Raw genomic sequence first — 26,899 nt, forward strand, 5'->3', positions numbered from 1 at the left:
CGAGACGATGTTCCCATGGAAACCCTGTCGTCAGAGGAGAGCTGTGATAGTTTCGACTCGCTGGAGTTGGGGAAGCAGGTATGGTGTTAACTTTCACAGCAGGTGTATTTTCCTGGAAACCTAAGTCTTGGTTTGGATGTTCTTCTGTTTCAGTGTAGTCTGAGGTTGGTGACATCAGTTAGTTGCCGAGCATTGTGTTTTAGAAGTGCATCTTTCATGCTTCAAGAAGCTGGTGAGAATATTCTGTTTACGCATTTGTGGTTTTATTCCTGCCCATGTGCAATGCATACATATAAACGTACGTGCATGTAACACACACACACACACACACACACACACACACACACACAACACATTTTTAATAAAGGGACCTCACATGATCAAATCCATTTTCTGTCCTTCCTCCAGCTGTGAGCTGCGTTGAGGCCATGTTCAGTCCTCCCACATAGCTGGCAGGGCGGCCAGCCCACTCCATCGCACCTGGACTGCATGGTGCTGCAAGGCACGTGGACTGAGGGGTTGCCATGAGACAACTGCCTCGCTGTGGTCCTGCAGCGAGATGCCATGGGTCCTGCGTGCTTGGCCCTGCTGGAGGGGAAGGCATTATTCTCTCCTTAATTACTTTGCTCTGTAGCAAACACAAGTCACACACTCTGAGAAGTGAGTTTCCTGGAGGTGTATATTATGTCTTAACAGTAGAATGGCCAAAGCAAAATATTCAGCTTAAGTGACATTTTCTTCTGGGTTCATTGTGACACTCAAAATTCCTCATTCTCCCTCCACCATGACCTCTCCTAAAAGGCTATAAATTAAACCCACCTTGTCTCAACTGTGCAGATCCAGGAATGGATGCAGTTGACGTACCCGTGAGAGAGCTCACTTCATTGCTCTGATGACTGTGTGTTCTGGACTCAGTAAGAGCTGTGCTTTTTTTGAGGGAGGAGTACTGGGGTTAAACAGAGAGGCGTTCTGCCTCTGAGCCATACCCTCAGTCTCCCTCCTTTTTTTCTTTCTTGTTTCAAAGCAGGAACTCACTAGGTTGCTAAGAGTCAAATTAAGTGTCCAAAGCTGTTACTGAACCTGTGATCCTCTTGTTCAGCCTCCCAAGGCTGAAATCCACGTACTGGGATTACAGACATGCATCACCACACCCAATGTTGTTGTTTTTATATTTTATTTTATTTTTTCATTTAAGAATCTTTAGTACAATGCATAATAATGTAAGCATACTTGAATTTGTCTTTTAGACATGAGAAATTATGGGGTGATTTTTTTGTGATGTCGAATATCTTTTAAAAATTATTTTTGGTGGTACTGAGGTGTCTAAACCAGAGCTTTACACATTCTAGGCAAGTGCTATACCACTTTGATGAGTTTCCTTTGATGAGAAGAAACTTTTTAGTTTGATGCTATCCCACTTGTTTATTCTTGATTTAATTTCCTGAGCTTTGGAGGTTTTGTTGAGAAAGTTACTGCCTGTGCCAATATGTTGTAGTGTTGAATGCAATTAATGTATAAATCGATTGCTTCTTAACTTAAGGACACTGAATTCCATTTCCCTTCTCAGATTGTGGTATTTATACCAACAGGGTCAACAAACTCTGGAGGAACTATACTAATATAATAAACTGTGTTTCATTATTTTTTTAATTTTTTATTGAACATAAATGGTATACATTTAAACTATACTTGGTGCCCTCCCCCCCCCTCGTCCCTGTTTTCCCTTCCCCCCTCCCACCAGTGATTGTCCAGGGTAACCATGCCATATTCATAAATTTACACATATTTGGATGTAGACCCTCATTAATCCAAGTTCAGTCTTCCTCCTCCCCTATCTTTCCATTCAAGCTTTGCTGGTATTTCCCCTCCATTACCTGGAGTACCACTGGTATCCTCTACATTCCCTAGTTTGGGCATATTAGAGGGAACATATGTACCTTCTCCTTCTGTGCTTGGCTGATCTCACTTAACATAATGCTCTCCGGGACTTTCCATCTTCTTGCAAATGATATTATTTTGTTCTTCTTTATGGCTGAGTAGAATTTCATTGTGTGTATTTCCCAGAGTTTTGCAATCCATTCCTCTGTTGATGGAGACCTGGGTTGGTTCCATATTTTGGCTATTACGAATTGTGCTGCTATGAACATAGGTATGCATATGTTGCTATAGTTGTCTGGATTCAGTCCTTTTGGAAAAATACCCAGGAGTGGTAGAGCTGGATCGTATGGTGGATCTATTCCTAACTTTCTTAGGAATCTCCACACAGATCTCCATAGTGGCTGAACTAGTTTGCACTCCCACCAACAGTGTAAAAGAGTTCCTCTTTCCCCACATCCTCACCAGCATTTGTTATTTGATTTCTTTATGCTTGCCACTCTGACTGGGGTTAGATGGGATCTCAGTGTAGTTTTGATTTGCATCTCCTTGATGGTCAATGATGTAGAACATCTTTTCATGTATCTATTGGCCCTTTGTATGTCTTCTTTTATGAAGTGTCTATTTAGTTCATTTGCCCATTTCTTGATTGGGTTGTTTGTTTTGCTAGTGTAGAGTCTTTTGAGCTCTTTGTATATTCTGGATATTAGCCCCCTATCAGAGTGGTGGCTGGTAAAGATCTTTTCCCATTCTGTAGGCTTCCTCTTTAGGTTATTGATAGTTTCCTTTGATGAGAAGAAACTTTTTAGTTTGATGCTATCCCACTTGTTTATTCTTGATTTAATTTCCTGAGCTTTGGAGGTTTTGTTGAGAAAGTTACTGCCTGTGCCAATATGTTGTAGTGTTGAACCTATGCTCTCCTTTACTAACTTCATAGTCTCAGGTCTAATTTCTAAGTCTTTGATCCATCTCGAGTTGATTCCTGTGCATGGTGAGATATAGGGGTTTAGTTCCATCTTTCTACAAATGGATAGCCAGTTCTCCCAGCACCATTTGTTGAAAAGGCTGTCTATTCTCCAGCATATGAGTTTGGCCACTTTGTCAAAGATTAATTGACTAAAGATGTGTGGGTTTGTTTCTGTATCTTCTATTCTAATCCACTGGTCAGTGTATCTGTTATTGTACCAGTACCATGCTGTTTTACTACTATTGCTCTATAGTATAATTTGAAGTCTGGGATTGTGATGCCTCCTGCATATTTCTTATTGCTGAGAATTGCTTTGGCTATTCTGGATCTTTTCTTTCTCCATATAAAGTTCATGATTGATTTTTCTAGGTCTCTGAAGAATGTCGCTGGTATTTTAATGGGAATTGCATTGAATCTATAGATCAGTTTTGGCAGAATGGCCATTTTTTTGCATTTTTTCCTTTAAAATTTTTTTATTGGTGCATTATATTCAAACATCATATTGGGATAAAAAACTTGTGTGTACAAACATGTACACATCTCTGATTTAACCTCTACCCAATTCCCACCCCATTCCCTCCCCGTCCCTCCTTCCCTTTCTTGGCTTAGTGATTGACTTCGATATGTTTAAGTACATTATGTGTTTTAGAGATTTCCCTCTTCCCCCCTCCTTTCTCCTCCTTTAGGTTGTCTTGTTTGCTCCTCTATAGGATTTCCTTTTTCAAGAGTTCCTCCTATGACCCATTTCTCCCTAACTCTCACATATTAGGGAAAGCATCTGATTTCTTATTTTTTGTGACTGACTAATCTCACTTAGCATAATGTCCTCCAGTTCCATCCATTTCCCTGAAAATGATGTAATTGAGTTTTTTTTTTTTTTTGATGGCTGAGTAAAATTTCATTGTGTATATATCCCACAGTTTTGTAATCCATTCATCTGTTGATGGACATCTTGGCTGGTTCCATAGTTTGGCTATAGTGAATTGTACAGCTGTGAACATAGATACACATGCATTAGTTTCGTAGTTTGACTTCCTATCTTTTGGGTAGATACCCAGTAGTGGTATTGCTGGATCAAATGGTAGATTTGTTCCCATTCTTCTGAGGATTCTCCATACTGTTTTCCAAAGTGGTTGCACTAACTTGAAATCCCACCAACAGTGTCTTAGAGTTCCCACTTCTCCACATCCTCGCCAGCATCTATTGTTGTTTGTATTTTGAATGATTGCCATTCTAGTTGGAGTTAGGTGAAATCTCAGGGTAGTTTTGATTTGCATCTCTCTGATTGCCAGTGATGTTGAGCATTTTTTCATGTTTGGCCATTTGAATTTCTTCTTTACTTATTGGCCATTTGAATTTCTTCTTTTGTGAAGTGTCTATTTAGTTCACTTGCCCATTTTGTTATTGGATGTTTTGTTTTCTTAGTGTTGAGTTTCTTGAGTTCTCTGTATATTCTAGATGTTCGTCCTCTATTGGTGGTATAAGCGGTAAAAATCTTCTCCCATTCTGCTGGCTCTCGATTGAGGTTCTTGATAGTTTCCTTTGCTGAACAGAAGCTCTTCAGTTTCATGCAATCCCATGTATTGATTCTCCTTTTAATTTGTTGTGCCTTTGGGGTCTTGTTGAGGAAATGTTTATCTGTGCCTATGTGTTGCAGTGTTGGACCTATGCCCTCCTCAAGGAGCTTCAAGGTCTCTGGTTTAATTTCAAGGTCTTTGATCCATCGTGAGTTGACTTTTGTACAGGGTGAAAAAGTGGGATTAATTTCCAATTTTCTGCATATGGTTAACCAGTTTTGCCAGTACCATTTGTTGAACAGGCTATCTTTTTTCCAGTGTATGTTTTTGGCCCCTTTGTCAAAAATCAGTTGGCTGAAAGTGTGTGGATTTGTTTCTGGGTCTTCTATTCTGCTCCATTGGTTTATATATCTGTTCTTTTGCCAGTACCATGCTGTTTTTATTACAATGGCTTTGTAGTATAAAGTCAGCTATTGTGATTCCTCCTGCATGGTTTTTGTTGCTGAGAACTACCTTGGCTATTCTGGGCTTTTTGTTATTCCAGATAAATTTAAGGACTGATTTTTCTATGTCTGTGAGGAATGATCTTGGTAGTTTAATGGGCATTGCGTTAAATCTGTAGATCACTTTTGGGAGGATGGCCATTTTAATGATATTTATTCTGCCAATCCATGAACATGGAAGGTCCTTCCATCTTTTGAGATCTTCAATTTCTTTTTTCAGTGTTTTATAATTTTCTTTGTAGAGATCTTTTACCTCCTTGGTCAAGCAGAATGGCCATTTTGATGATATTTATTCTGCCTATCCATGAGCACGGGAGATCTTTCCATCTTCTAAGGTCTTCTTCAATTTCTTTCTTTAATGTTTTATAGTTTTTGTTGTAGAGGTCTTTTACATCTTGGGTTAGGTTTATTCCTAGGTATTTTATTGGTTTTGAGGTTATAGTGAATGGAATTGTTTTCTTTGTTTCTTTCATTGTGGATTCATTGTTGGCGTAAAGAAAAGCCACTGATTTCTTTAGGTTGATTTTGTATCCTGTGACTTTGCTGAATTTGTCAATCAGCTCCAGAAGTCTTTTGGTTGAGTTCTTTGTGTCTTCCAGATAAAGGATCATGTCATCTGCGAATAAGAATAATTTTATTTCCTCTCTTCCTATGCGAATTCCTTTGATTTCCTTCTCTTGTCTTATTGCTGCGGCAAGAGTCTCGAGGACTATATTGAAAAGGAGTGGTGATAGTGGGCATCCTTGTCTTGTGCCTGACTTTAGAGGAAATTCTTGCAGTTTTCAATATAATGTTGGCTTTGGGTTTACAATATAATGTTGGCTTTGGGTTTACAGTATATTTCCTTAATGATGTTGAAGTACATTCCTTCTATCCCAATTTTCTGTAGTGTTTTTAACATAAATGGGTGTTGGATTTTGTTGAATGCTTTTTCAGCATCTATTGCTATGATGATGTGGTTTTTGTTCTTGGTTCTATTTATGTGGTGAATAACATGTTTTGATTTGTGTATGTTGAACCAGCCTTGTTTTTCTGGGATGAAACCAACTTGGTCATGATGTATTATTCTCTTGATATAGTTTTGAATGCGCATAGCTAGTATTTTGTTTAGAATTTTTGCAACCATGTTCATTAAGGATATTGGTCTGTACTTTTCCTTTCTTGAGGTATCTTTATTTGGTTTGGGGATTAATGTGATACTGGCGTCATAGAAGGAATTTGGGAAAGTTCCATCTCTTTCAATTTCCTGGAGCAAGTTATGAAATATTGGTATTAGTTGTTCACTGACAGTTTTGTAGAATTAAGCTGGAAACCCGTCGGGGCCTGGGCTTTTCTTTGGTGGAAGAATTTTTATTGTCATTTCTATTTCTTTGGTTGTTATTGGTTGGTTTAGGCTTGCTTTGTCCTCTTGGCTGAGTGTAGGAAGGTTAACTGTGCTTAGAAATCTATCAATTTCTTCCATGTTTTCAAGTCTATTGGAGTATAAATTTTGAAGTAGTTTCTGATAATGTTTTGAATTTCTTCACTATCTGTGGTGATATCTCCTTTTACATTTCTAATTTTGATAATTTGAGTTGATTCTCTTTTTCTTTTGGTTAGGTTGGCCAGAGGTTTATCAATTCTATTAATCTTTTCAAAGAACCAACTTTTTCTTTTATTGATTCTTTGAATTTTTTTTGTGTATGTCATTTATTTCTGCTCTAATTTTAATGATTTCTTGCCTCCTGCTGGCTTTGGGAATAGACTGTTGCAGCCTTTCTAGGTCCTTGAGTTGTGTCATTAGGTTCTTTACTTGGTGGTTCTCTGTCCTTCTTATGTGGGCACTCAATGCAATAAACTTTCCTCTTAATACTGCCTTCATAGTGTCCCATAGATTTTGGTAGGTTGTGTCTCTGTTTTCATTGGTTTCCATAAATTTCTTTATTTCTTCCCTAATTTCTGCTCTTACCCATTCATCATTCAATAGTGTATCATTCAGTCTCCATGTATTTGAATAATTTCTTTTGAGTTTCCTGTTGTTAATTTCTACTTTTATTCCATTGTGGTCTGAAAAGATGCAAGGAATTATATTACATCTTTTGAATTTGCTGGCACTTTCTTTGTGTCCCAGGATATGGTCTGTTTTGGAGAAGGTTCCATGGGCTGCTGAGAAGAATGTGTATTCTATAGTTCCTGGCTGAAATATTCTGACAATGTCTATTAGGTCCATTTGGTTTATGGTTTCCTTTACTTCTAGAGCATCTTTACTCATCTTTTGCCTTGAAGATCGATCCAGTGGTGTGAGAGTCGTATTAAAGTCTCCCAGAATTATTGTAGTTGGGTCTATTTGGGATCTGATGTCCAGAAGGGTTTGTTTTACAAATGTGGTTGCACCCACATTTGGGGCATAAATATTTACTATCATTATATTTTCTTGGTGTATTGTTCCTTTTAATAAAAGGAAGTGCCCTGATTTGTCTCTTCTGATGTGTTTTAGTTTAAAGTCTGTTTTGTTGGATATCAGGCTTGCTACCCCTGCTCTTTTTGGTCACCAATAGCATGGTATATCTTTTTCCATCCTTTTACTTTCAGTCTGTGAATGTCTTTGGTTGTAAGGTGAGTTTCTTGCAGACAGCATATATTTGGATTATGTTTCTTAATCCACATTGCCAGTCTATGTCTTTTGACTGGTGAGTTAAGTCCTTTGACAAGTTAAGAGATGTTATTGAAATAGGATTTTTGTTTTCTGCCATTTTGTGTTCTGTCTACTCTTGGGTGGTGTGATCTTTCTTCTTTACTTAAATGGCCTACTTATTAACTTCCTCTCTTCTCTGGTTCTGAAGTCTGCTTCTTTTTTCTTCTTTATGGTTTATTTCTTTAAGAATTTTCTCTAGTGTTGGCTTTGAATTCACGAATTTTTTAAGATTCTGTTTATCCTGAACACTTTTGTTTCCCCATTGATTTTGAATAGTAGTTTTGCTGGGTAGATTAGTTTTGGTTGAAAGTTATTTTCTTCCAGGGTCTGAATCACGTCGTACCAGTCTCTCCTAGCATTCCTGACCTGGGTTGTATAGTCTGGGGTGATTCTTATTGTTTTGCCTCTATATGTCACCCGTCCTTTTGTTCTCACTGCTTTTAGGATTCCTTCCTTGGCCTCTATGTTGGTCATTTTGGTTATTATGTGGCATGGGGAGGTCCTTCTTTGGTCCTTTCTCAATGGAGTTCTGTATGCCTCCTGGACATGAAGATCCAAGTCTCTTTCCATGTTTGGATAATTCTCTGACATTTTTTCTTTGAAGAGATTACATATGCCCTTGGTCTGTACCTCTATCCCCTTTTCAATGCCTATTATCCGTAAGTTAGGATGCTACATATTATCCCATATTTGCTGGATGTTTAGGTTTTGTTGCTGTAAAGATTTCTATATATCACTGACTGTGTTTTCGGTTTTGGATGTACTGTCTTCTAACAGTGATATTCTGTTTTCCATTTCATCTAATCTTCCAGAATTTCTTTCTATTGCTGTCTTCATTTCACTTACTGACTCTTTCATTCCAGACCTCTTTCTGATTCTTTCTTATTGTTTCTAACTCATCTTTCATCTCTTCTAGACTTGTTTTAAATCCTTTCATCATATTGTAAATCAAGATTCTGAACTCCCCTTCTTGCATTTCTTGTAGGTCAGTATTCATGATTTCTGTTGTCTCTTCATTATTCCTGGTTCTCGTATTTATAGCGTTCTCTGTCCTGTTTTTCTGATTTCTACCCATCGTTTGTGAGTATTATGTTTAGTCCAATCTTAGTATTAGGAGTTTAGAGGTATCGGCTGGTCAGCAGAGCTTTTCCAATGTTGAGGGAGGGTGATAGGGGAGGAGCTGGGGTGATGGGTAAAGGAGTCAGGTAGAGGATATGTTTAGGTTGAGAAAGACTTGAAGTATGATAAGGTAATATCTTGCTGAGAATGAGAGAGAGTTAATTAGTAGGACTCTTGTAGTTAGTAGAGTAAGTATGAAGATATGAAATGCTTTGAGTATTAAACAAGGAGGTATATTATGGGGAAAAGTTTTGGGGGAAAAGAGTAGATAGGTTAGTGTGGGGAAGTTTGTAAGAGGGGTGAGGGAAGGAGCAAACAAACATAAATGAAATATCAACACAAGATACCAAGACTAACTATTATGTAATCAAAGGAAAAAAAACAACCAAAAAAGGAAAAAGAAAAAAGAAAAGAAAGAGGAAGAAAGAGGAAAAAAGGACAAGAATAAAATAAAAGGAACTAGCGGCTAAGTGAAACCAGAAAACAAAGCAAACTATCAAATATATATATAAAAAAACAAGTAAAAGTAAAAGAAGAATGGGGAGAAAAACAACAGCAACAACCATAACAAAACAAAAGCAATATAAAAACAAAGCACAACAAAACATCAACAGCAAAAGAAAAGAACAGAACAGTCCTATTTATTTACGAATATGGAGTCAGGTTCATATAATATTTGAATGTCTGATTGTTGTGGTAGTTTTCAGAATATAGACCAATGTCTCTTAATTTTCTTTGTACTCTATTTTCCTCTTCTTAAGTCACTCTCTGGGTGTTTGGACACCTTTCTTTCCTTTGACTGCTTTGGGTTTTGGTGTCAGGATGTCTGGTGTCACTGTTAATAAATTCTGTACAATTCCCTGGTTCTGTGTATTTCCAGTTTGTAGTCAGAGCCTCTGCACTCACCACCCTAGACTCAGTCCTGTGCTTCCCTACAGCAGGGGTGGAGGATGTCCAAAGTAGACTTGGAACCACGCTCTGAGGCCCTGTGCAGGTATTGCATCTCGATGAATTTTCCTGTGCCTCTGGAAATTCTAACTGGGCTAGCTGGTGTGGTCCCAAGATGTACCCTTGGCAAAGGGTTGCTGGTCCCTGGATACACACACTTACTGCCAGAGCACTGTCAGTTCTGGACCCTGGTGTGAGTGGGTACAGAAGCCTAGTGCCTGGTCTTAGGCACCACCAGGGTGTACTGGGCTGTGCTCTAGACTAGAACTGAGTCTCCAGCTGCCGGGCGGGCGAAAACTCCCAGCGGTGGGCCAGGGGTGCAGGGTAGACGCACATGGGTCTGGGGGCGCAGGCGCAGCGCAGTGTCCAGCAATGGTCTCTGGGTCCAGCAGTGCATACGGGCTGGGGGCCTGAGGGAATCTCACGGCTGGCTGGGAAGCAAGCCGGCCAGTAGGGTAAGTGCCCGGGCTCCGGCGGGGTGCGGGGACTAGGCGCACAAGGTGAGCACTGAGTTTAGGGGTGGGGGTGGCACAGGCACAGGCAACTAGCTGGGGTCCTGGGGCGCAGACAGGGTGCACGAGGACAGTGCTGGGTTCTGGGGCGTGGGACAGATTCCCAGGGCCAGTGCCGGACCTGGGGCGCACGCTAGGACCCGCAGCTTCCCTGGACGCACTTTAGATACCTGGCTTCCTTGATCCAGGTGTCTGTGCGGAACTCTGCCGCTGTGGTCCGATCTTTGGTGAGCGCACAGGATTCTGGTGTGGGCGCCGCTCTCTGCTTAAGATGAGGCTCTATGCCGGGCGTGGTGGCGCACGCTTGTAATCCCTGCGCTTGGGAGGCAGAGACAGGAGGATCATGCAGGTTCGAAGCCAGCCACGCGCGCTGGCTTAGGAGACCCTGTTTCCGAATAAAAAAATGTAAAAATAGGTCTGGGAGTGTAGCCCGGAGGTAGAAGGGCTTCCAGGAACCCCAGTACCACAAAAAAAAAAAAAAAAAAAAAAAAAAAAGATGAGGCTCTGTAACCGTTTTCAGTCTCGGGTTATTTTGCCATGGTGGTATCAGTCAGGACTAGGGAATGCAGTTTGGGCCGCCTGCTCGCAGCGGCCCGGTTGTATCTGCAGTAGGTCTGATGCCTGATCTTTGTTCTTCTTTCTTCGTCTTTGTCTCTCCTCCTCCTCCCCCTCCCCCCCCCTCCCCTCCTCCTCCTCAAGTTCAGGGTTTCCGCCGTGGTACCTGGCTCTGTTTTGGTTCCTGGGATGTATTTATTTTGTTGATTAAGACACTGCCTTCTGAGTAGTTGAACTTTATTTGTTTCAGCTACTGAGAAGTGCTGTGTCCCTCAGTCGCCATTTTGAATCTCTCGGGGTTTTTTTTTAAATAGAGGGTCTCACTGTGTTGCTGATGGTCTCACTAAGTTGCTGAGGCTGGTCTCAAACCTGTGATCCTTCTCTCTCAGCTTCCTACCTACTGGGATTACAGGTGTTTGCCACCACACCTGGCACAGGAGCTTTGCTTTCTGAGGTCATCGGCCTGCCCTGTCTGTTTCTTGTCTTTTTGACATCTTCACAGCATTGGACCCCTCCGGCCACCGCCTTCCACTCTCTGGGTCTCTTCTGCTCTGCTATTCCTTTGCCCTTCGCTGGCCTCTTTCCATATCTCCAGATGTGGGGTTTTTCTAGGATTTTGCCCTCAGACCTTCTCCCTCTTCATGATCTCATTAGAAAGTCCTGCCTTCGGGTCATACCATGTTCTTTATATGAGCCCTCGCTTCTCTCTCCGGCCCAGGTGTATTCCTGACTGCAAGTTGGACTGGCCTTCGCCATTCTCCTTCCTCTGCTTGTCTGTGCCTGCCTCATTTTCCCATCTTTATTTCCCTCTGTTGTTGTTCTTGTCTCCAGCTTCCCCCTCCTGTAGTCGTTGCTACCGCCATTGTCATCGTCATCGTTCTCCTCCTCCTCCGACACCCATGCAGGAGTGAGTGGAAATGCTTCTGTGTCCCTCGCCTGCTTCCCTCTCTTCCTTCAGTGGCTATGCTCGTAGCCCTTATTTGAAAACTCTGCCTTCTACTGGACCCACTGTAGGGCCGAGCTCTGGGCACGCCTCCTCTCTTGTTCAGAGGTTGCCAGGCTCCATCTGCGCACGGCCAGGCAGTGAGGGAGGGCAGAGCCTGTCGCCTCTGCCGTGGGGTGTTCTGAGCAGCCCAGGACGTGCATGGTGCCCGGCGCAGAGCCTGGCACGCTGGCATCAGAAGGAGCTGCTTTTGCTGCTCTGATGACTATCCCTCCCAGCAGGTCTTGGTTGGCCTGTGACAGTGTGCTGCGTCCCTTTTATAAAGGGTCTGCATTTAATTCAGGGACCTCCTGGGCAGGTGGCAGTGTGGTCACTATCCCTGTGTTACAGAAAATGACACTGAAGCTCAGGGAGGTGGAAGGCCCTGCCCAGGGACCCACACTGGGAGCCCTGAGATGGCCAGGTTGCGGCTACCCCTTAGCCTGCTGGGGCTCCGTCTCCTCCCTGCTGCGCAGTGCAGCGCAGACATGGCGGACGCCCTCGCTGTGGCCACTCGCCCTTGCTGCCCGTGTTCTCCGTTTACCCGGCCTGCACCCTCACCATTTTTCTAGACTCTGTCCTGGTTCATGTCTAGTTGGAATGCAGCTGCTCTCACTAGGTCTTGCTGGACTTAGTTTCCCCCTTATGCCATCCCACACATGTCTCCTTGTACGCTGGCCCCCACCTGCTTTCGTGACCCCTTTGGCTGCTGCTTGATTAGGAGGAAGCTCCTTGGAGGAGGGGACCTCATTCTTAAGAGCGCTGTCTAGCTTCCCTGGCTCTGGCCTTGTGTCCTGCGCTGTCCCCTTTCTCTTGTTCCAAGCATCCAGCACCCAGTGGACGGTAGAGTGAGTACGGGGGGAGGCTGAGGGGCGCCTGTCTGATGGCTCAGCAGACCATCTCTCTCCAGTCTGTTGTCCTGTCACATGGGCTTCAAAATAAAACACGTAACTGCCTGTGGAACCTCTTCCTCCAGCCCGTTACTGCTTATGGTCTTGATCCCAGAGGCTGTGGGTAGCCGAGGCCAAAAGCTCGGTGCCCAGTGTTGCTTTTGAAGGATAATGAATAGGTTCCGGAGAACACTGAGCCGTGTGAGGGCTGTTACCAAGAATGCAGTGAGGCTGCGTGGAGCGGAGGTGGGATTTGTACAGACCCACGTGAGAAACAATTTTTATGCCTTTCAGAGTAAGGAAAACAAAACAAAATCATAGGCCTCATAGGACTGCAGCTACCTTGCTTTTCGCCACCAGGACTGGTCACCAGTGATCTGATTTCTGCAGGCTGTCCATTGCCCTCTGAGGCCAGTGCAGAGGACAGAGATAGCCAGAGGCTTGGAAGATTGGGACTCACTGCTCCGAAACTTGACCTGCTCTCTTCAGGCCCTGCACAGGAGCTTTGGGTATGAGTGAAGTTACACACAGGATCCCACTGCCCCAGAAAGGCCTGCAGGCGCCTGCTCGGGGTTCCGTGAGCAGATGTTAGCTGCACTTGGGTGCCTGGCGGGCCTCCTTAGCAGGCAGCTGTGATCCACTCTTCCTTCCGTAATGAAAAGCCCTGGTCCGCTGCTTGTCTGGCCATACACACACCTGTGATCTGTTTAACCCAGAGAGAAGCTGGGTGGCCTTGCTTCTCTTTAACCTTGCCCCCAGTGCATGTCGCTCTTCTGGTCTCAAACCCATTCTGGGGTTCACTTTAAAGAAACCTCTCGACGTGTGCACATTTCTTTTTCAAGCAGCTGCACCACAGCTATCGGCAAAGGAACAACGTAATTTAGCTCTGAGCAAACTGGCTCCAATTACCCATAGTAATTCATAGGGGACTTCTTTAGCTGAAAGAAGAATGCTAGATGTAGGCATGTGTGATGAAGAATGTTTGGTGTTCTTTCTCGATCCTCCTGGAAGTTTTTCCACTGGTCTAGTGTATCTATTTTTTCCAAAGATATCTGAGCTTGAAGAAGTATATAATTAAAGTTGGGGGAAGGCAGGTGGGAGCAGAAGAATCTCAACCAGATGCGGTGTTTGGGGAGGGGGGGGTCACTGCTCTGTCAGGGTGGGAGGACGAGATGCCGTGGGAGCTGGGAGGAGGGCTGGAGCCGCGCTGCAGTGCTGTGGGCTCGTGCAGGGGAGGCTGCCCTTTCTTTTCCGAAACTTCATTTCTTTCAGACCAACTTTTAATTAAGAGAGCTGGGTTTTCTTTTTTGTGGTATTTCAAAAAAAGGAAAAAATCATTTATGGAAATTGTCTGTTTTTTAAGAGTTAATGGTATACCACCTTTCCCTGTGCTTGCTTGTACCACCCCATGGGTTCACCCTCTCCTCGGGGCACCCAGACTGGAGCAAGTCTGGTCTCCCCAGCGTTTGGCAGAGGGTCTCGAGGGTCACCTGCTCTGTTCCAGGGAAGCTCACTGCGAGGCGGAGGCGTGCTCTCCTATGGGGAAGAGCCTGCGTGGGGGTGCTGAGGGACCAGGCCAGCGTGTGGGAGCGAGACAGGGCTCTTCATGCCTCGCTCCACACGTGTGCGGCTCTGCATGGAAGCAGGCATGTCTGGTCACCAGCCTTGGCAGGAGAAGCCAAATTCCTTCAGTCCTCACTGATCCCGCCAGAAGTGACTGAAGCGACAACCACTCTCATTTTTCAAAATTTTCCAATTTATAAGTCTTAATGTCTGTAAGCTTTAGAAAGTATGTGTGCTGTGGTAAAAAAAAAAAAAATACATAACCTAAAACTCGCTGTTTTCAGGCTACGGTTCAGTGAGGTTAAGTGTGTTCACCCTGTTGCACAGCGTCACCGCCTTCCATCTCCAGGGCGTCCTCATCCTCCAGCAGGTGCCGCGCGCGGCCCAGTAAGGCCCGCTCTCCCTGCCCTCCAGGGAGGCTCCCTGTGCTTCCTGTCTCTGTGAGCCACGTGTTTTTCATTTAGCAGGATGTGCGTTTCCATTCCAAATACTTCACGGAAGAGCTAAGGAGGATTTTTGTAGAGGACACTGACTCAGAGACTGAAGACTTCGAAGGATTTACACAGAGTGACCTGAGCGGGAACAGTAACTCCGAAGTAATGGTAATAATCATGAACACAGAGGGTTGTGGGCAGAAACGTTTTTAGTCCTGTTTGTGAACTGTAGTTTTATTCCTAAGAAGTCACCTCACAAATGAAGATTCCACTTTTCTTAGTAGTTATTTTAGAAGCCACTACTCAGGGGCAAATTCCTGGCCCACTGACCCATTCTTGTGGTAGAGAAATACTTTTGTCTTCCCCTTGGGGCTTTGAGAGTGTGTCCTTTCTGAAAAGTCTATCTCAGATTTTCTTGAGCTACAGTCTGTTTTGGGTAACAAGTTCCTTCAAGCCCTTTCTGGTTGTGAAGTAATAGGTGGCAAGGGTGTACCCTTGGTGCAGGTTTTGAGGCTTCTGGCCTTGATTTCAAGGACACTGGCATGCATGCTTTTTAACGTTAAAGGTGACTGTAGGTCCTCGTGGATTCCCAGGCAAATCTGCTCTCAGCCCTTCACGGTTATGAGATATGCTGGTCTGTCTCTTTCTTTGACTCTGTATAGTGAGGCCAGTTTTCTGTTCTTTGACTCTTAAGGCACTTTATAGCCCAACCTTGAATTTTTTTAATATATTTTATTTTGAAGTAATTTTTAGATTTATAAAATTTTATATTTATAAAATTTTAGATTTATAAAATTACCAAGACAGTTCAAGAGAGTCCCTGCATACATTTGACCTAGTTTCCCTTTACGTAATCATGATATAGTTGTCAAAATTCAGAAATCCATGTTAGTGTATTATGAACTAAATTTTAGACTTTATTGAGATTTCATCAGAAATCTTTCTGTCCTAGGTTCCAATCTAGATCCTAGTGTTTGCTTTCCTCTTTTGGGGATAGTGGTACTGGATTTTATGCCTGGGGTACTACACCTCCCGCCCACTTATTTATTTAATTTTATTTTGAAATAAGAGCTCATTAAGTTGCTGAGGTTGGCCTTGAACCTGTGATTCCCCTGGCTCAGCCTCAAGTATGGGATTTACAGACACGTGCCACTGCACACAGTCTAGCCTTCCTTTTCTAAAAAAATTTGAACTTATGTTTTTAACTGGTACATAAAAACATAGGAATTGGGACAGGTGTAGTGGTACATCCTTGTAAAAATCCCAGCATTTGGGAGGCTGAGACTGGAGGATTGTAGTTCATGGTCAGCCTCAGCTACGTAGAGAGGCCCTTTGCAACTCAGTGAAACCCTGTTTCAAAAATTTAAAAATACTAAAAGAATAGGGGTAGGGGTGTAGCTCAGAGGTACAATGCCCCTGGGTTCCATCCTCAGTACCTCCCCCCCCCCACACACACACAAAGCCCCAAAACATAATAAGTATAAGGTACAAGAATGTTTTTTTTACAAACTGAAAAATAGTATATGTTTATCCAAACCGTAAACGTGCACTTCCTCATTGGCTGTCAGTGTGAAGGTGGTTTAAGCCCGTTCATAGTCAGCAGCTCCCAAGGAAGAGCTTTTGGCAGGGTTCCTGTGTGAGAGTGCAAATGTGGCTGCAGGCTTGCCTTATCCTTCACCTTTCCTAGGGAGAACTTAGGGCTCGGATGCCCTGAAGGTGACTTTTTACTTTGAATACCAACATAGAGCTCTACTCTGGCTCTAGATTTCTTCACAGAAACTGTATCACAGTTTGTGGGTTCTAGCCAGTAAGCCCCCAGTTTCTTGGCAGCAAGACACTAAAATTCTTCCAAACCCTATGGGTATCATCTTCTGGTGATTTGTTGATCTTCTGTTCTTCAGCTAAATGATGTCTGAATCAAAAAATCTGTGTTTCTAGAAGGGCCAGTGAGTTACCCCAAGCCTTCTCCCTTTCTTAGAATCTATACATAAAAGGGTATCAGTCGGGACATGCTTATATAGAGAGTGTAACATAATGACTAACTAGCCCAGCATAGGTCCCCCGCAGATTGTGTTTTAGAGTTCAGTGAGAAAACAAGCTGTGTTAATCACTTCTCCATCACTATAACAAAATACCTGAGCACGAATTGCTGTATAAGGTTATCTTGGCCTGCAGTTGTGGAGGCTCCAGCCTGCCTTTGGTTAGCTCCGTTGTTTCAGGCCTGTGGTGATGCGGCAAAACTACCTCACTTCATGACCGAGAAGCAAAAAAGCTAGGAAGAGGCTGGGGTCCCACAGCCCTCTTTCTGGGCACACCCCCAATATCTAAAGGCCCCCCACCCAGCCCTACCTCCCGGTGTTGCCTCCTAGGGACCAAGCTTTAAGCACCGTCTTCCTTTTGGGTCTCCTTTTGGGCGACAGTGAAGATCCAAGCTATAGCACAGGCACTGCTGCCTGCCAGCCCAGCCTGCTCCCTCGCGGTCTGCGGGTCGAGGAGCCGATCTCGCGCTCTGCTCCCGGGGCTGATTCTGGACGGGCGTTGCCCGCCTGCCCTCTGCACCTCGGTCCTTTGTAGTGAGCTCGTCTGTATCCCAGGCCAGGAGAGGCGAGGTAGATGATGAGTATGGTGAGTGGATAGAGAAGTCTCGTGTTCTCCCTGATGGCGGCTCCTGACTGGGTCCCTTTGTGCCCTCCCTATTTTGAATTGTTAAACCCCTAATGTGGGCAGTTCAGGATATTTTTAAAAGTGGATAAATCAGCATAATACAGTTTTATTTTCCTACTTTGCATGGTGGGATGGGTACACCAGGGTTGGCAGCTATTTTTTATTTTATTTCTACCAACTAGAACTTTTTTTTTTTTTTTTGGTACTGGGGATCAAACCCAGGGTGTTCTACCTCTGAACTCTAACTAGCTATTTATTTATTTATTTATTTATTTATTTATTTATTTATTTAAGTTTTAAGCAGGGTCTCACCAAGTTGCTGAGGCTGACTTCATGCCTGCGATCCTCCCAGTTACTGGGATTACAGGCATGCACCCCCATGACTGGCTCTGGCATTAGCTTTGGGAGTCTGAGGAGCAGTCAGTGGACTGGGTTCTGGGTCCATCCTCTTGCAGCCTCCCTCCCGGTGACCTGGGTTCAGCATTCCCTGACAGCAGCAGCCAGGCTGCGGTCCCTTGCGGTCCCTTGCTGTGGTCAAGGGAGGGTGCCTACAAGCCATTCTCCATCTCAGAGGCTTAAACCTGTCAGTATCCACTGCATTGCTCAGATGTCACTCCTTGTCACCTGGGTGATGTCACTCTGCTGTCACCTTCTGTCTTCTCACTTATGAAGACAAGTGAGGACCAGGGTCACTCCAGCAGGTGCTGGAGACCTGTACTTTGAGGAGTTTGGGGTGAGAGTTTCTGGAGCCAACTGAACAGGTGCTCTCAGCAGCCCTTCTGAGCTGTCGGACTCGATTCACCCTGTGGTGCTGAAGGTCACAGAGAAGGGAGGGGACCCCCCTTGACCTGTGCCTTGAGGATGATGTCCCCCCTCCCCACAACCCCAGCCGTGGTCCTCCTCCCCCTGAGCCCTCCAGCGTGAAGTCAGCTCTTGTTCCTCCACCCAGGAGTCCTCTTTCTGCTGTCCAGAGCAGACTAGTCAGTATAATTTTTCCTTTGCATGCTATTTTTGTCTGGTCATGCACAAACTATTCTTTGCCTATTCCTTGTTGTATGTGGCTTCCTGATGTGCCCTCCAGGAGCTCCACCTTGTCAGTGTTTGGCTTACAGCCGATACTCTGGTGGACACCGCGTCTGTGTGAGTGTGACCAGCGCAGCGTTGAGTAGGAACTCACCTGTGCTTCAGCTTTATTAATCATCCAGCCTTGTATGTGCGTGAGTGGAGAGTTCAAAGGGTGTATAATGGGAAGGGGGAAAGGTTCACTACTCAAGTTCTCAAATGTCATAGTAGTTTTAAATGTGTGAGTTGTTTTTTTTTTTTTTTTGTAGCTCTGTTACAGAGTCTTTCTTTGTTTTTGGTTTTTTTTTTTTTCCTGTTGTTAGCTTGTCAAGTCAGATTCAAGTGATGACGGCACAGCATCTCTGGCCAGCGAGAAGGAGGAGGATGAAGAAGAGCTGGTCACACCTAGAAGAGGCAGGCCGAGGAGGAGCATTGGGCTACGAGTAGCTTTTCAGTTCCCCACCAAGAAATTGGCAAAAAAACCTGATGAGAATGATTCTTCAGAGCTGTTGTTTTCTAGCTCACACTTAAAGGATGGTAAAAACGATGTTGGGAGAAAGAAAAACTGCAGACAGGTGAAGGAAAGGGAAGATTCTGAGTCTGAGGCCGACTCTGTGGATGACAGCTCAGATGCCCTGCTGAAGAGGACCATGAATATCAAGGAGAACAAGGCGATGGTACGCTCCAGGGAGGGGCCAGAACTTGGCCTGCGCTGGCAGCAGGCACCAGGGCTCCTGAGGGTCGTTGGGAAACGTTCTCTGCAGATGGTGGATCCTTTTTCACCCCAGACCTTGAAGCAGTTATTACACGCTCAGCTCTGGTTTGGGAACAAAAAGACCCTCATGACCATTTTCAGCCCCTACGAGGAGGCAGAACTAATGCTGTTCATTAGGTCGAGTTGTAAATTAGTGTCTACCAGGAAGGAGAGGAAACTGTCCCTAGCAGAAAGAAGCAAAGAGGAAGCAGGCTGTTTCTGAGTGCAGTAAAGGTTGAGATAGGCAAGACAGGTGGCAACTTTTACCTGCAACATGGTTTCCTACAGAGACATCAGCTGAAGGAATGAGAGAGGTCTAGGAATTAGGACAACTGCAGTGGTTTCAATTTACTTTTTTTTTTTTTCAGTACTGGGGCTGGAACCCAGGGCCCAGGGGGCATTCTACCTCTTGAGCTATACTCTCAGCCCTACATTTTATTATTTATTTTGAAACAGGGTCTCACTGAGTTGCAGAGGGAGGGCCTCACTAAGTAGTTGAGGCTGTCAGAGAACCCTGGTCCTTCTGTCTCTGCCTCCTGAATGCTGGGATTACAAGCGTGCATCACCACCACCAGCTTCAATTTACTTTTAAATATCTTTATTAGAACAATCAATAGAACAAAGTAAAGTCTTTGTTATGTGTGCTTGGTGTTTTTAGATGTAGTCAATAACTTAATCTGATCATTGTTGAGAATCATTGTATCATTTTTTTTTTTTTTTTTTTTTTTGCAGGTCTGGGGATGGAACTCAGGGGCATTCTACCTCCGAGTACACCCCTTGCCCTGTTTTTTATTCTTTATTTCTTTATTTTGAAACAGGGTCTCACTAAGTTGCAGAGGGCCTCACTAAGTAGCTGAGGCTGTTCGCGAACCACGATCCTCAGGTCTCAGCCTCCCAAATGCTGGGATTACAAGTGTGCGCCATCATGCCCAGCTTCTTTATGCTTTCTTAAAAGGAAAATATTAATGTAGTATCATATGTCTAATAAGTTCTTTAAGAAAATGTAAAGCCTACTTAGGAGTGATTTTATCCTAAGATACTTTTGCTTGGGTAAGGGAAATTTTAAGCCCTGTGTACATCTAAATCTCTTCAGTAAGAACTATGTTCTACATGCTTGTTTGGTGGTACCTATAGGTTTGATGCGTAAATCTAAAATGAAAAAGAATCCTAATTAAATTATCTAATTGGCCTGTTAGTGCCTGTTGCTTGGTATTACAAGATGGTCATTGGGAATGTCTTTGGAAATTAATATGATTTTTTGTGTATGTGGTACTATAGATTAAACTTGGGCTTTCTATCTCTAAGCTACACAGTAAATAGCCCTTTTTATTTATTTGAAGCAGGGTCTCCCTCAGTTGCTAAGATTGGCCTCTAACTTGTGATCTTCCTGTCTTAGCCTCTCAAGTGTTAGGAATACAGGTGCATACCTACTTAAAAATTATTTTTATTGATTAACCTGTCATAAGAATCAGATTTTTGGAGTTCCTGCTGTTTGGAATCATCTGCTTGAGCCTTTTTTTTCTGGTCATGCTGAAACTTGATAGACTCAGGTATGCAAAGTGGTTTATTTCAGGGTCACATTTGCAGATGAGTGGCTGAGTCAGGAACATTCCTGGTGCTGTGTGACATGTCCTTACATTTAAGGAATGGGCATGAAGTTTATTCAGATGAGTGGTGACATCAGATTCTCATCTCCAGAGATAATATCTTCACTTGTGAGGTTATATGAACTATTTTAGTAGCAAAATCGAAGGCTTGTGAAAGGTCCTGATGGCCTAGACCTGGAGGTGTCAAGCCACTCGTGATGCTTTTTTGTTCTTGTTCTTCAGCTTGCTCAGTTACTGGCGGAACTGAACTCAGTGCCAGATTTCTTCCCGGTACGAACCCCGACCTCGGCTTCTGTAAGTGGGACTCTATAATTACTAGAGCAATACTGGTATCTGGTGATCGCTCGCCTGACGGCTTCGCTGTGAGAGAGCCGCCAGCTGCATCTGTCTGTGCTCTTGGTTTCAGAAGAAGAGAACAGTGCGGCGGGCCTTCTCAGAGGGACAGATCACACGGCGCATGAACCCGACGCGGAGCGCGCGGCCCCCGGAGAAGTTTGCTCTGGAAAACTTCACAATCTCTGCCACAAAGTTTGCTGAAGAGTTTCACAGTTTCAGAAGAAGAAGGACCATTAGTGGGGTATTTTCTTAATGTGATAAATGTCTTATTGAGCTGAGTCAGCACTCTCAGATATGAGCGTGCCTCTTGTCACACCAGAGCTGTTACAGGGGCAGCTTCTGACTCGGGCGGCCTGCAGCACGTGAGAACTTGCATTTCCACCAAGTTCCCAGGTGATGCTGATGCACCTAGGACCGCAGTTTGAAAAGCCCTGTGGTTTAAGCCGTAAGTCCGCACTGAGCGTCCTTTTTCCAAACTGAGCTGAGAAGCAGCTAGTGATTAATACCACAAGCTGGATCCAGCTTGGTCTCTAGTGGAGGCAGTAAAGGCCTGTTAACAGCTCTGGCCAGCTTTGTGGTTTTGCATTTGGTAAGTACAGGGTTTGGCATGGGGGAGGAGCCAGTAAATAACTATGTGGATAAAAGGGTCCCAGGGAAATAGAAGAGGGATGTGGTCAATGTTAATGATGCCAGAACTCTGAGAGTTCAAGACTCTTTTTAATATTTATTTATTTATTTATTGCGGGTCTGGAGATGGAACCCAGGGCCCTTTGACCTCTGAGCTACACCCCCTGCCCTATTTTTTATTCTTTATTTTGAAACGGTCTCACTAAGTTGCAGAAAGTCTCACTAAGTAGCTGAGGCTGTCCGCAAACCGTGATCCTCTGGTCTCAGCCTCCCAAATGCTGGGATTACAAGTGTGCACCACCACACCCAGCTCTCAAGACTCTTTTTAAATGGCTCATGTGTAAGCCAGGCATGGTGGCACACGCTTGTAATCCCCACGCTTGGGAGGCGGAGGCAGGAGGATCGTTCAGGTTCGAAGCCAGCAAGAGACCCCGTTTCCAAATAAAAATATAAAATAGGTCTGGGAGTGTAGCCCAGAGGTAGAAAGGTTTCCAGGAACTCCAATACCACCAAAAATAAAATAAAATAAAATAAATGGCTCATGTGTCTTACTCCAGTTCTACTGTTGATTGTTTTGCAGGGGAAATCCCAGGGGTATAGACGACGTCACCGTACAACTTCTTTTCGGCCAGTGGAGGATATTACTGAAGAGGACTTGGAAAATGTAGCTATAACTGTTCGAGATAAAATCTATGATAAAGTTCTGGTAAGTGTTATATTTTGAATAAATTACATGACTGTAATTTTTATTTATTTTTTTATTTTTTTATTTTTTTTGGTGGTACTGGGGTTCTGGAAGCCCTTCTACCTCCGGGCTACACTTCCAGACCTATTTTTGCATTTTTATTTGGAAACAGGGTCTCCTAAGCCAGCGCGCGGGGCTAGCTTCGAACCTGCGCGATCCTCCTGTCTCTGCCTCCCAAGCGCGGGGATTACAAGCGTGCGCCACCACGCCCGGCCATGACTGTAATTTTTAAATGGAAGTCCAGAGCATTGAAATTTGAAGTAATGTACAGTTTCTAAACTGGATTAGGACTTGCACCATCTCCTTGAGGGCTCAGAGGCAGGCTTTAGATTTTAGGGTCAAGGGTCAACTATAGCTGGGGAAAAGAAGATAGCTTAGCATTGACCCTCATCAGGAGAGATGGCTCCCTGGGTTATACATATAATCTGAGGAAGGGAGGGATATAATTCAGAAAAGCATATTTACATGTAATTTTTACATTTTTATTATTTACATAGCTATATCCTAAATGTTGAAAAAGATAGTGTATAGCCATAGAACATAAAGTTTGACAATATAGTTGGTTGGTAGGAAGTATATTATGTTCTTTCTTTTTTGTGGTATTAGAGATTGAACCCAGGGGCATTCTGCCTCTAAGCTATACTCCCAACCCTGTTTTATTCTTTGTTTTGAAACAGGGTCTCAGTAAGTTACAGAGAGTTTCACCAAGTTGCTGAGGCTGGCCTTGAACCTACAATCCTCCTGTTTCAGACTCTCAAGTACTGAGATTACAGGCATGTGCTGCCACATCTGGATTTAAGTTTTCTATTAAATGGTGATTTAATGGGAGACTTTGTGTTTATTTTTTTAACAAGTAATTGGATAGCTTCTTAAGGTAGTATTAAAATATTTTTTTAATTGAAGTGCCAACATTTTCAAACCATGAGGATTTTGTGTGTGTGTGTGTGTGTGTGTGTGTGCGCGCATGTGTGTGTGTGTGTGTGTGTGTGTGTGTGTGTGTATGTGTGTTACCTCCTGGGGAATCTGCCACCCACTCCTGCCTCAAGCACCCTGTTCTCATGTCTACTGGTTTCTATCCCTTCTGGATACCCTGCTCAGCCTCATCTCTCTAGTGTGCTTCTCCAGCCCCTCAACTGAAGTGCTTACCAATCTGGCACAGGCTGCCATGGTTTGTCCTGGGACACTGTCCTGTGGGATTCTGGGGGAGGCAGTGCTTCCTAATGTACTTGGTAATGTGTGTGCCAGCAGCTGGCCTCCTGGGCATCGTTGTACAAATCCTTGTGTACTATAACTCATTGAGATAAAATCTGTGATAAAGTTCTGGTGAGTTTTATGTTTTAATAAATTACATGATTGTAATGGGAGTCCAGAGCATTGAAATTTGAAGTAATGTACAGTATCTAAACTGTATTAGGACTTGCACCATCTCCTGAGGGTTCAGAGGCAGTCTGAGCTGCTCATGCCCTCTGCTCATGCCTTTCCCCTAGGGTAACACCTGCCATCAGTGTCGGCAGAAGACCATCGACACCAAGACAGTGTGTCGGAACCAGGGCTGCGGCGGAGTGCGCGGGCAGTTCTGCGGGCCATGCCTGAGGAACCGCTACGGGGAGGACGTGCGCTCGGCATTGCTGGACCCGGTAGGAGTGGTGTTTACATTTGTTTTAAATTGTATTGGTGAAGGGAAACAGACTCATGGTGGGGATCTCTAGGAGCTGTGGTTTCTGTGGGTCCTCATCACTAATCCTCCTACTACATCTTAAGACTAGGGGAAATGAAACTTCCTTCTGGAAAGGGAACAAGAGGAAGGCAGGCTGGAGAAGAGTTTTCGTTGGGTTCCAGTGTCTGAAGCTATCATACATGTTAACCCTGTGCATCTCCTTCAGCAAAGTGACTTACCTGGAATTTCCTTAAGCCAGGAATTATATTGCAGTGCAGAGTGCCCAACATTATGCTAAGTGTGTCTGACATCTAACATAATTTTACCTTTAGTTATTAACATGGTTCCTTATGAGGCAAGTGGAGAACTGAGATAGCAGTATCATGGTTAGTACACGTGCCTGTGGACCTCAGCAGTCCTGCTTGGGGTCTGTGTGCTTAACCACTTTACTTTGTGACCTCTTCTGCAACAGAATGGTAATAGTCTCCCCAGATTACAGACACACTCTCCAGGTTAAGTGATATAAAAATAAGTGCACGTAGAAAGCTAGAATTGATGACCTGATTCTAAAGCCTGTGTTCCTAAAACCAGGGTCAACTTCATGAATGTGTGACATGGTGTGGGCATCCTTGGCGGGCTTCCGTGTAAAGAGGTGTGCTGTGAGGATGCTGTGAGGATCACCCCATGACACACTGCCGTAGATACTGTGTGGTTAGAGGCTGGAGGAGGCATCCAGCTCAGTCAGGTGCAATTACATTCCTTGTCAGAACCAGGTGCGATGGCTCACACTTGTAATCCCGGTACTTGCCGGCTGAGACAGGAGAGCCTCTGCAACTTAGTGACTCTTTCAAAATTTAAAAAATAGAAAACAGGGTTGGGAGTGTAGCTCAAAGATAGAATGTCCTCCCTCTGAATCCCCAGTCTCTGTCTCTGTCTCTCTCTCTCTCTCTTTCACACACACACACACACACACACACATGCACGCACGCACGCGCGCACGCGCCCTTGTGAGATCCTGTAGGTGATTGGGGGAAATTCTGCCATCATCTGTCTTTTAGGATTGGATTTGTCCTCCCTGCCGTGGGATCTGCAATTGCAGTTATTGTCGGAGGCGTGATGGTCGTTGTGCCACCGGGATCCTCATTCATCTGGCCAAGTTTTATGGTTATGATAATGTTAAGGAATACCTGGAGAGGTAAGCCTCTGGCAGTAGTGACTCGTGGTTTGGCATGCTATGCAGGTGGCTGTGTCCTTATTTCATGGGTGTTTTGTAGAAACTACCCTGAGTGCCATTCATGCTGTGTCTCTCTGCACTGGAGAGGGTCAGGCCTGTTATTTTACTAATTAGGAAATTCCTCCCTTTGCTAGAATCTTCAACTCCATACTGCCTGTAACTAGAATTTCGCCTTGGCCTATAAGACAGAAATGAGAAGAATGAGCAGGCTGAGGGGGAACCACAAAGATGGCAGAGAGGCAGTGTGCACCTGGGAGAAGGGTACAGAATGGTGGCTGCGAAGTATCATTTCTGTAATGAGTCGGAAGCATGGTCTTGGGAGTGGATCAAGTCACGTTTGGGGTGTCCAGGACTGCAGGGGAGATGATGACGGAAGCACAAGGAGTTAGGACCTGGAGCGTCGTGTTGGGAGACCTGATTTCATACTCTAGGGGTTTTCAGCCTGTCTAGTCCAGGGTGCTGTTCTGTGTTTGCCTCCGTCCATGTAACTACTCACCAACTATTTCTTGTCTTTTTCTCAGCTTACAAAAGCAGCTGGTAGAAGACAACTGAGAGAAAAAAGAACCAGCCAACTGACCGTAGAGTTCCCCAACAGGACACACATACCATTTGTGCCTAAGAGTTCTTATAGTTGTTTTTATACGGAATTTTTTGTAGTTTACTATTTCTAAATACTATGTTTTTAAAGAATTTGTCTATGCTTAAAACGATTTCTCAGGTAAATAGCAAAACAGAGGAATCTGTGTATATATATGCATGTATACAGAGACCTGTATGTCACAAGTACCTGGCAATGATTCAGAAGCACAATTTAAATGGAGCAGTTAAAAGTTGAGAGCAGCCTTTGATAGTGTTTGCTTATCTTTTCTTTGCGGTCACTCTGGGCCATACATTCAGGGCTTATTTCCTGTAGTTTGCCTTATCAGTGACCATTGCTCAAATCATGGAGCTCAACCTGCTCTTGGTTGTTGGAAGCTTATATTGAGGAATATTCCCCTAAATCACAAAGTGCAATTAACCATGGAATGTGAGAGTTACTAGAGTTTTTATTTTTATTAAAAGCTAGCAACAAAAGTGGACTGTCATGCCACAGACACTGGAGGTCTCAGGGTGCCTGCCTCTTCCTTCAGGACTCACCTGGAGCCTGCTGCTTCTATATTTTGAAAGGATTTTTTTTTTTTTTTTTTAGTGGTACTGGGGTTCTTGGAAGCCCGTCTACACTCCCAGACCTATTTTATTTTTGGAAACAGGGTCTCCTAAGCCAGCGCCCGCGGCTGGCTTCGAACCTGCGCGATCCTCCTGTCTCTGCCTCCCAAGCGCGGGGATTACAAGCGTGAGCCACCACACCCGGCTTGAAAGGATTTAAGGGCTACTTTTAAAATATTTTGTTGTTTAATATCTATAAGAACTAAATTCCTCTTCTAGCTGCATTGTTGTTGAGGTTATGTGCATGTTCAGTGGAAACTTGGGGGAAATGTGACCTTGTACTTTTTTGTGTTGAGGGATGGGGCTTCAGAGAGGTTCCGGGGGAAAGCTAAAATCAGTGAACATAGATCCTAAACAGGATTTTAATTTTTTTTTGTACATTTGATTTTTTCCATGCAAGGATAATGTTTTTAAAAGTGAAGGTACATGTAAATTACTGAAAAGTTACACAAGCCAGAATGTGCTTTA

At 44.0% G+C, this 26,899-nt stretch overlaps 1 protein-coding gene across 2 annotated transcripts; it reads left to right on the forward strand.

Moving 5' to 3' along the window:
- Positions 1–25,777, forward strand: CDCA7L (cell division cycle associated 7 like; the record flags this gene model as incomplete). Of its 2 annotated transcripts, XM_080701765.1 has the most annotated exons (9): positions 1–78; positions 14,570–14,707; positions 18,589–18,942; positions 20,849–20,920; positions 21,033–21,203; positions 22,170–22,295; positions 23,822–23,971; positions 25,050–25,186; positions 25,747–25,777. In XM_080701765.1, the coding sequence occupies exons 1-9, from the start codon at positions 16–18 to the stop codon at positions 25,775–25,777; spliced, it is 1,242 nt and encodes a 413-aa protein (XP_080557891.1). In that variant the 5' UTR covers positions 1–15. The 2 variants fall into 2 exon arrangements, with proteins under 2 accessions (XP_080557891.1, XP_080557892.1); XM_080701766.1 differs by lacking the exon at positions 14,570–14,707.
- Positions 25,778–26,899: the final 1,122 nt, after the last annotated feature.

Source organism: Muscardinus avellanarius (genome assembly GCF_963383645.1).
Source record: "Muscardinus avellanarius genome assembly, chromosome: 9".
Lineage (NCBI taxonomy): Eukaryota > Metazoa > Chordata > Mammalia > Rodentia > Gliridae > Muscardinus > Muscardinus avellanarius.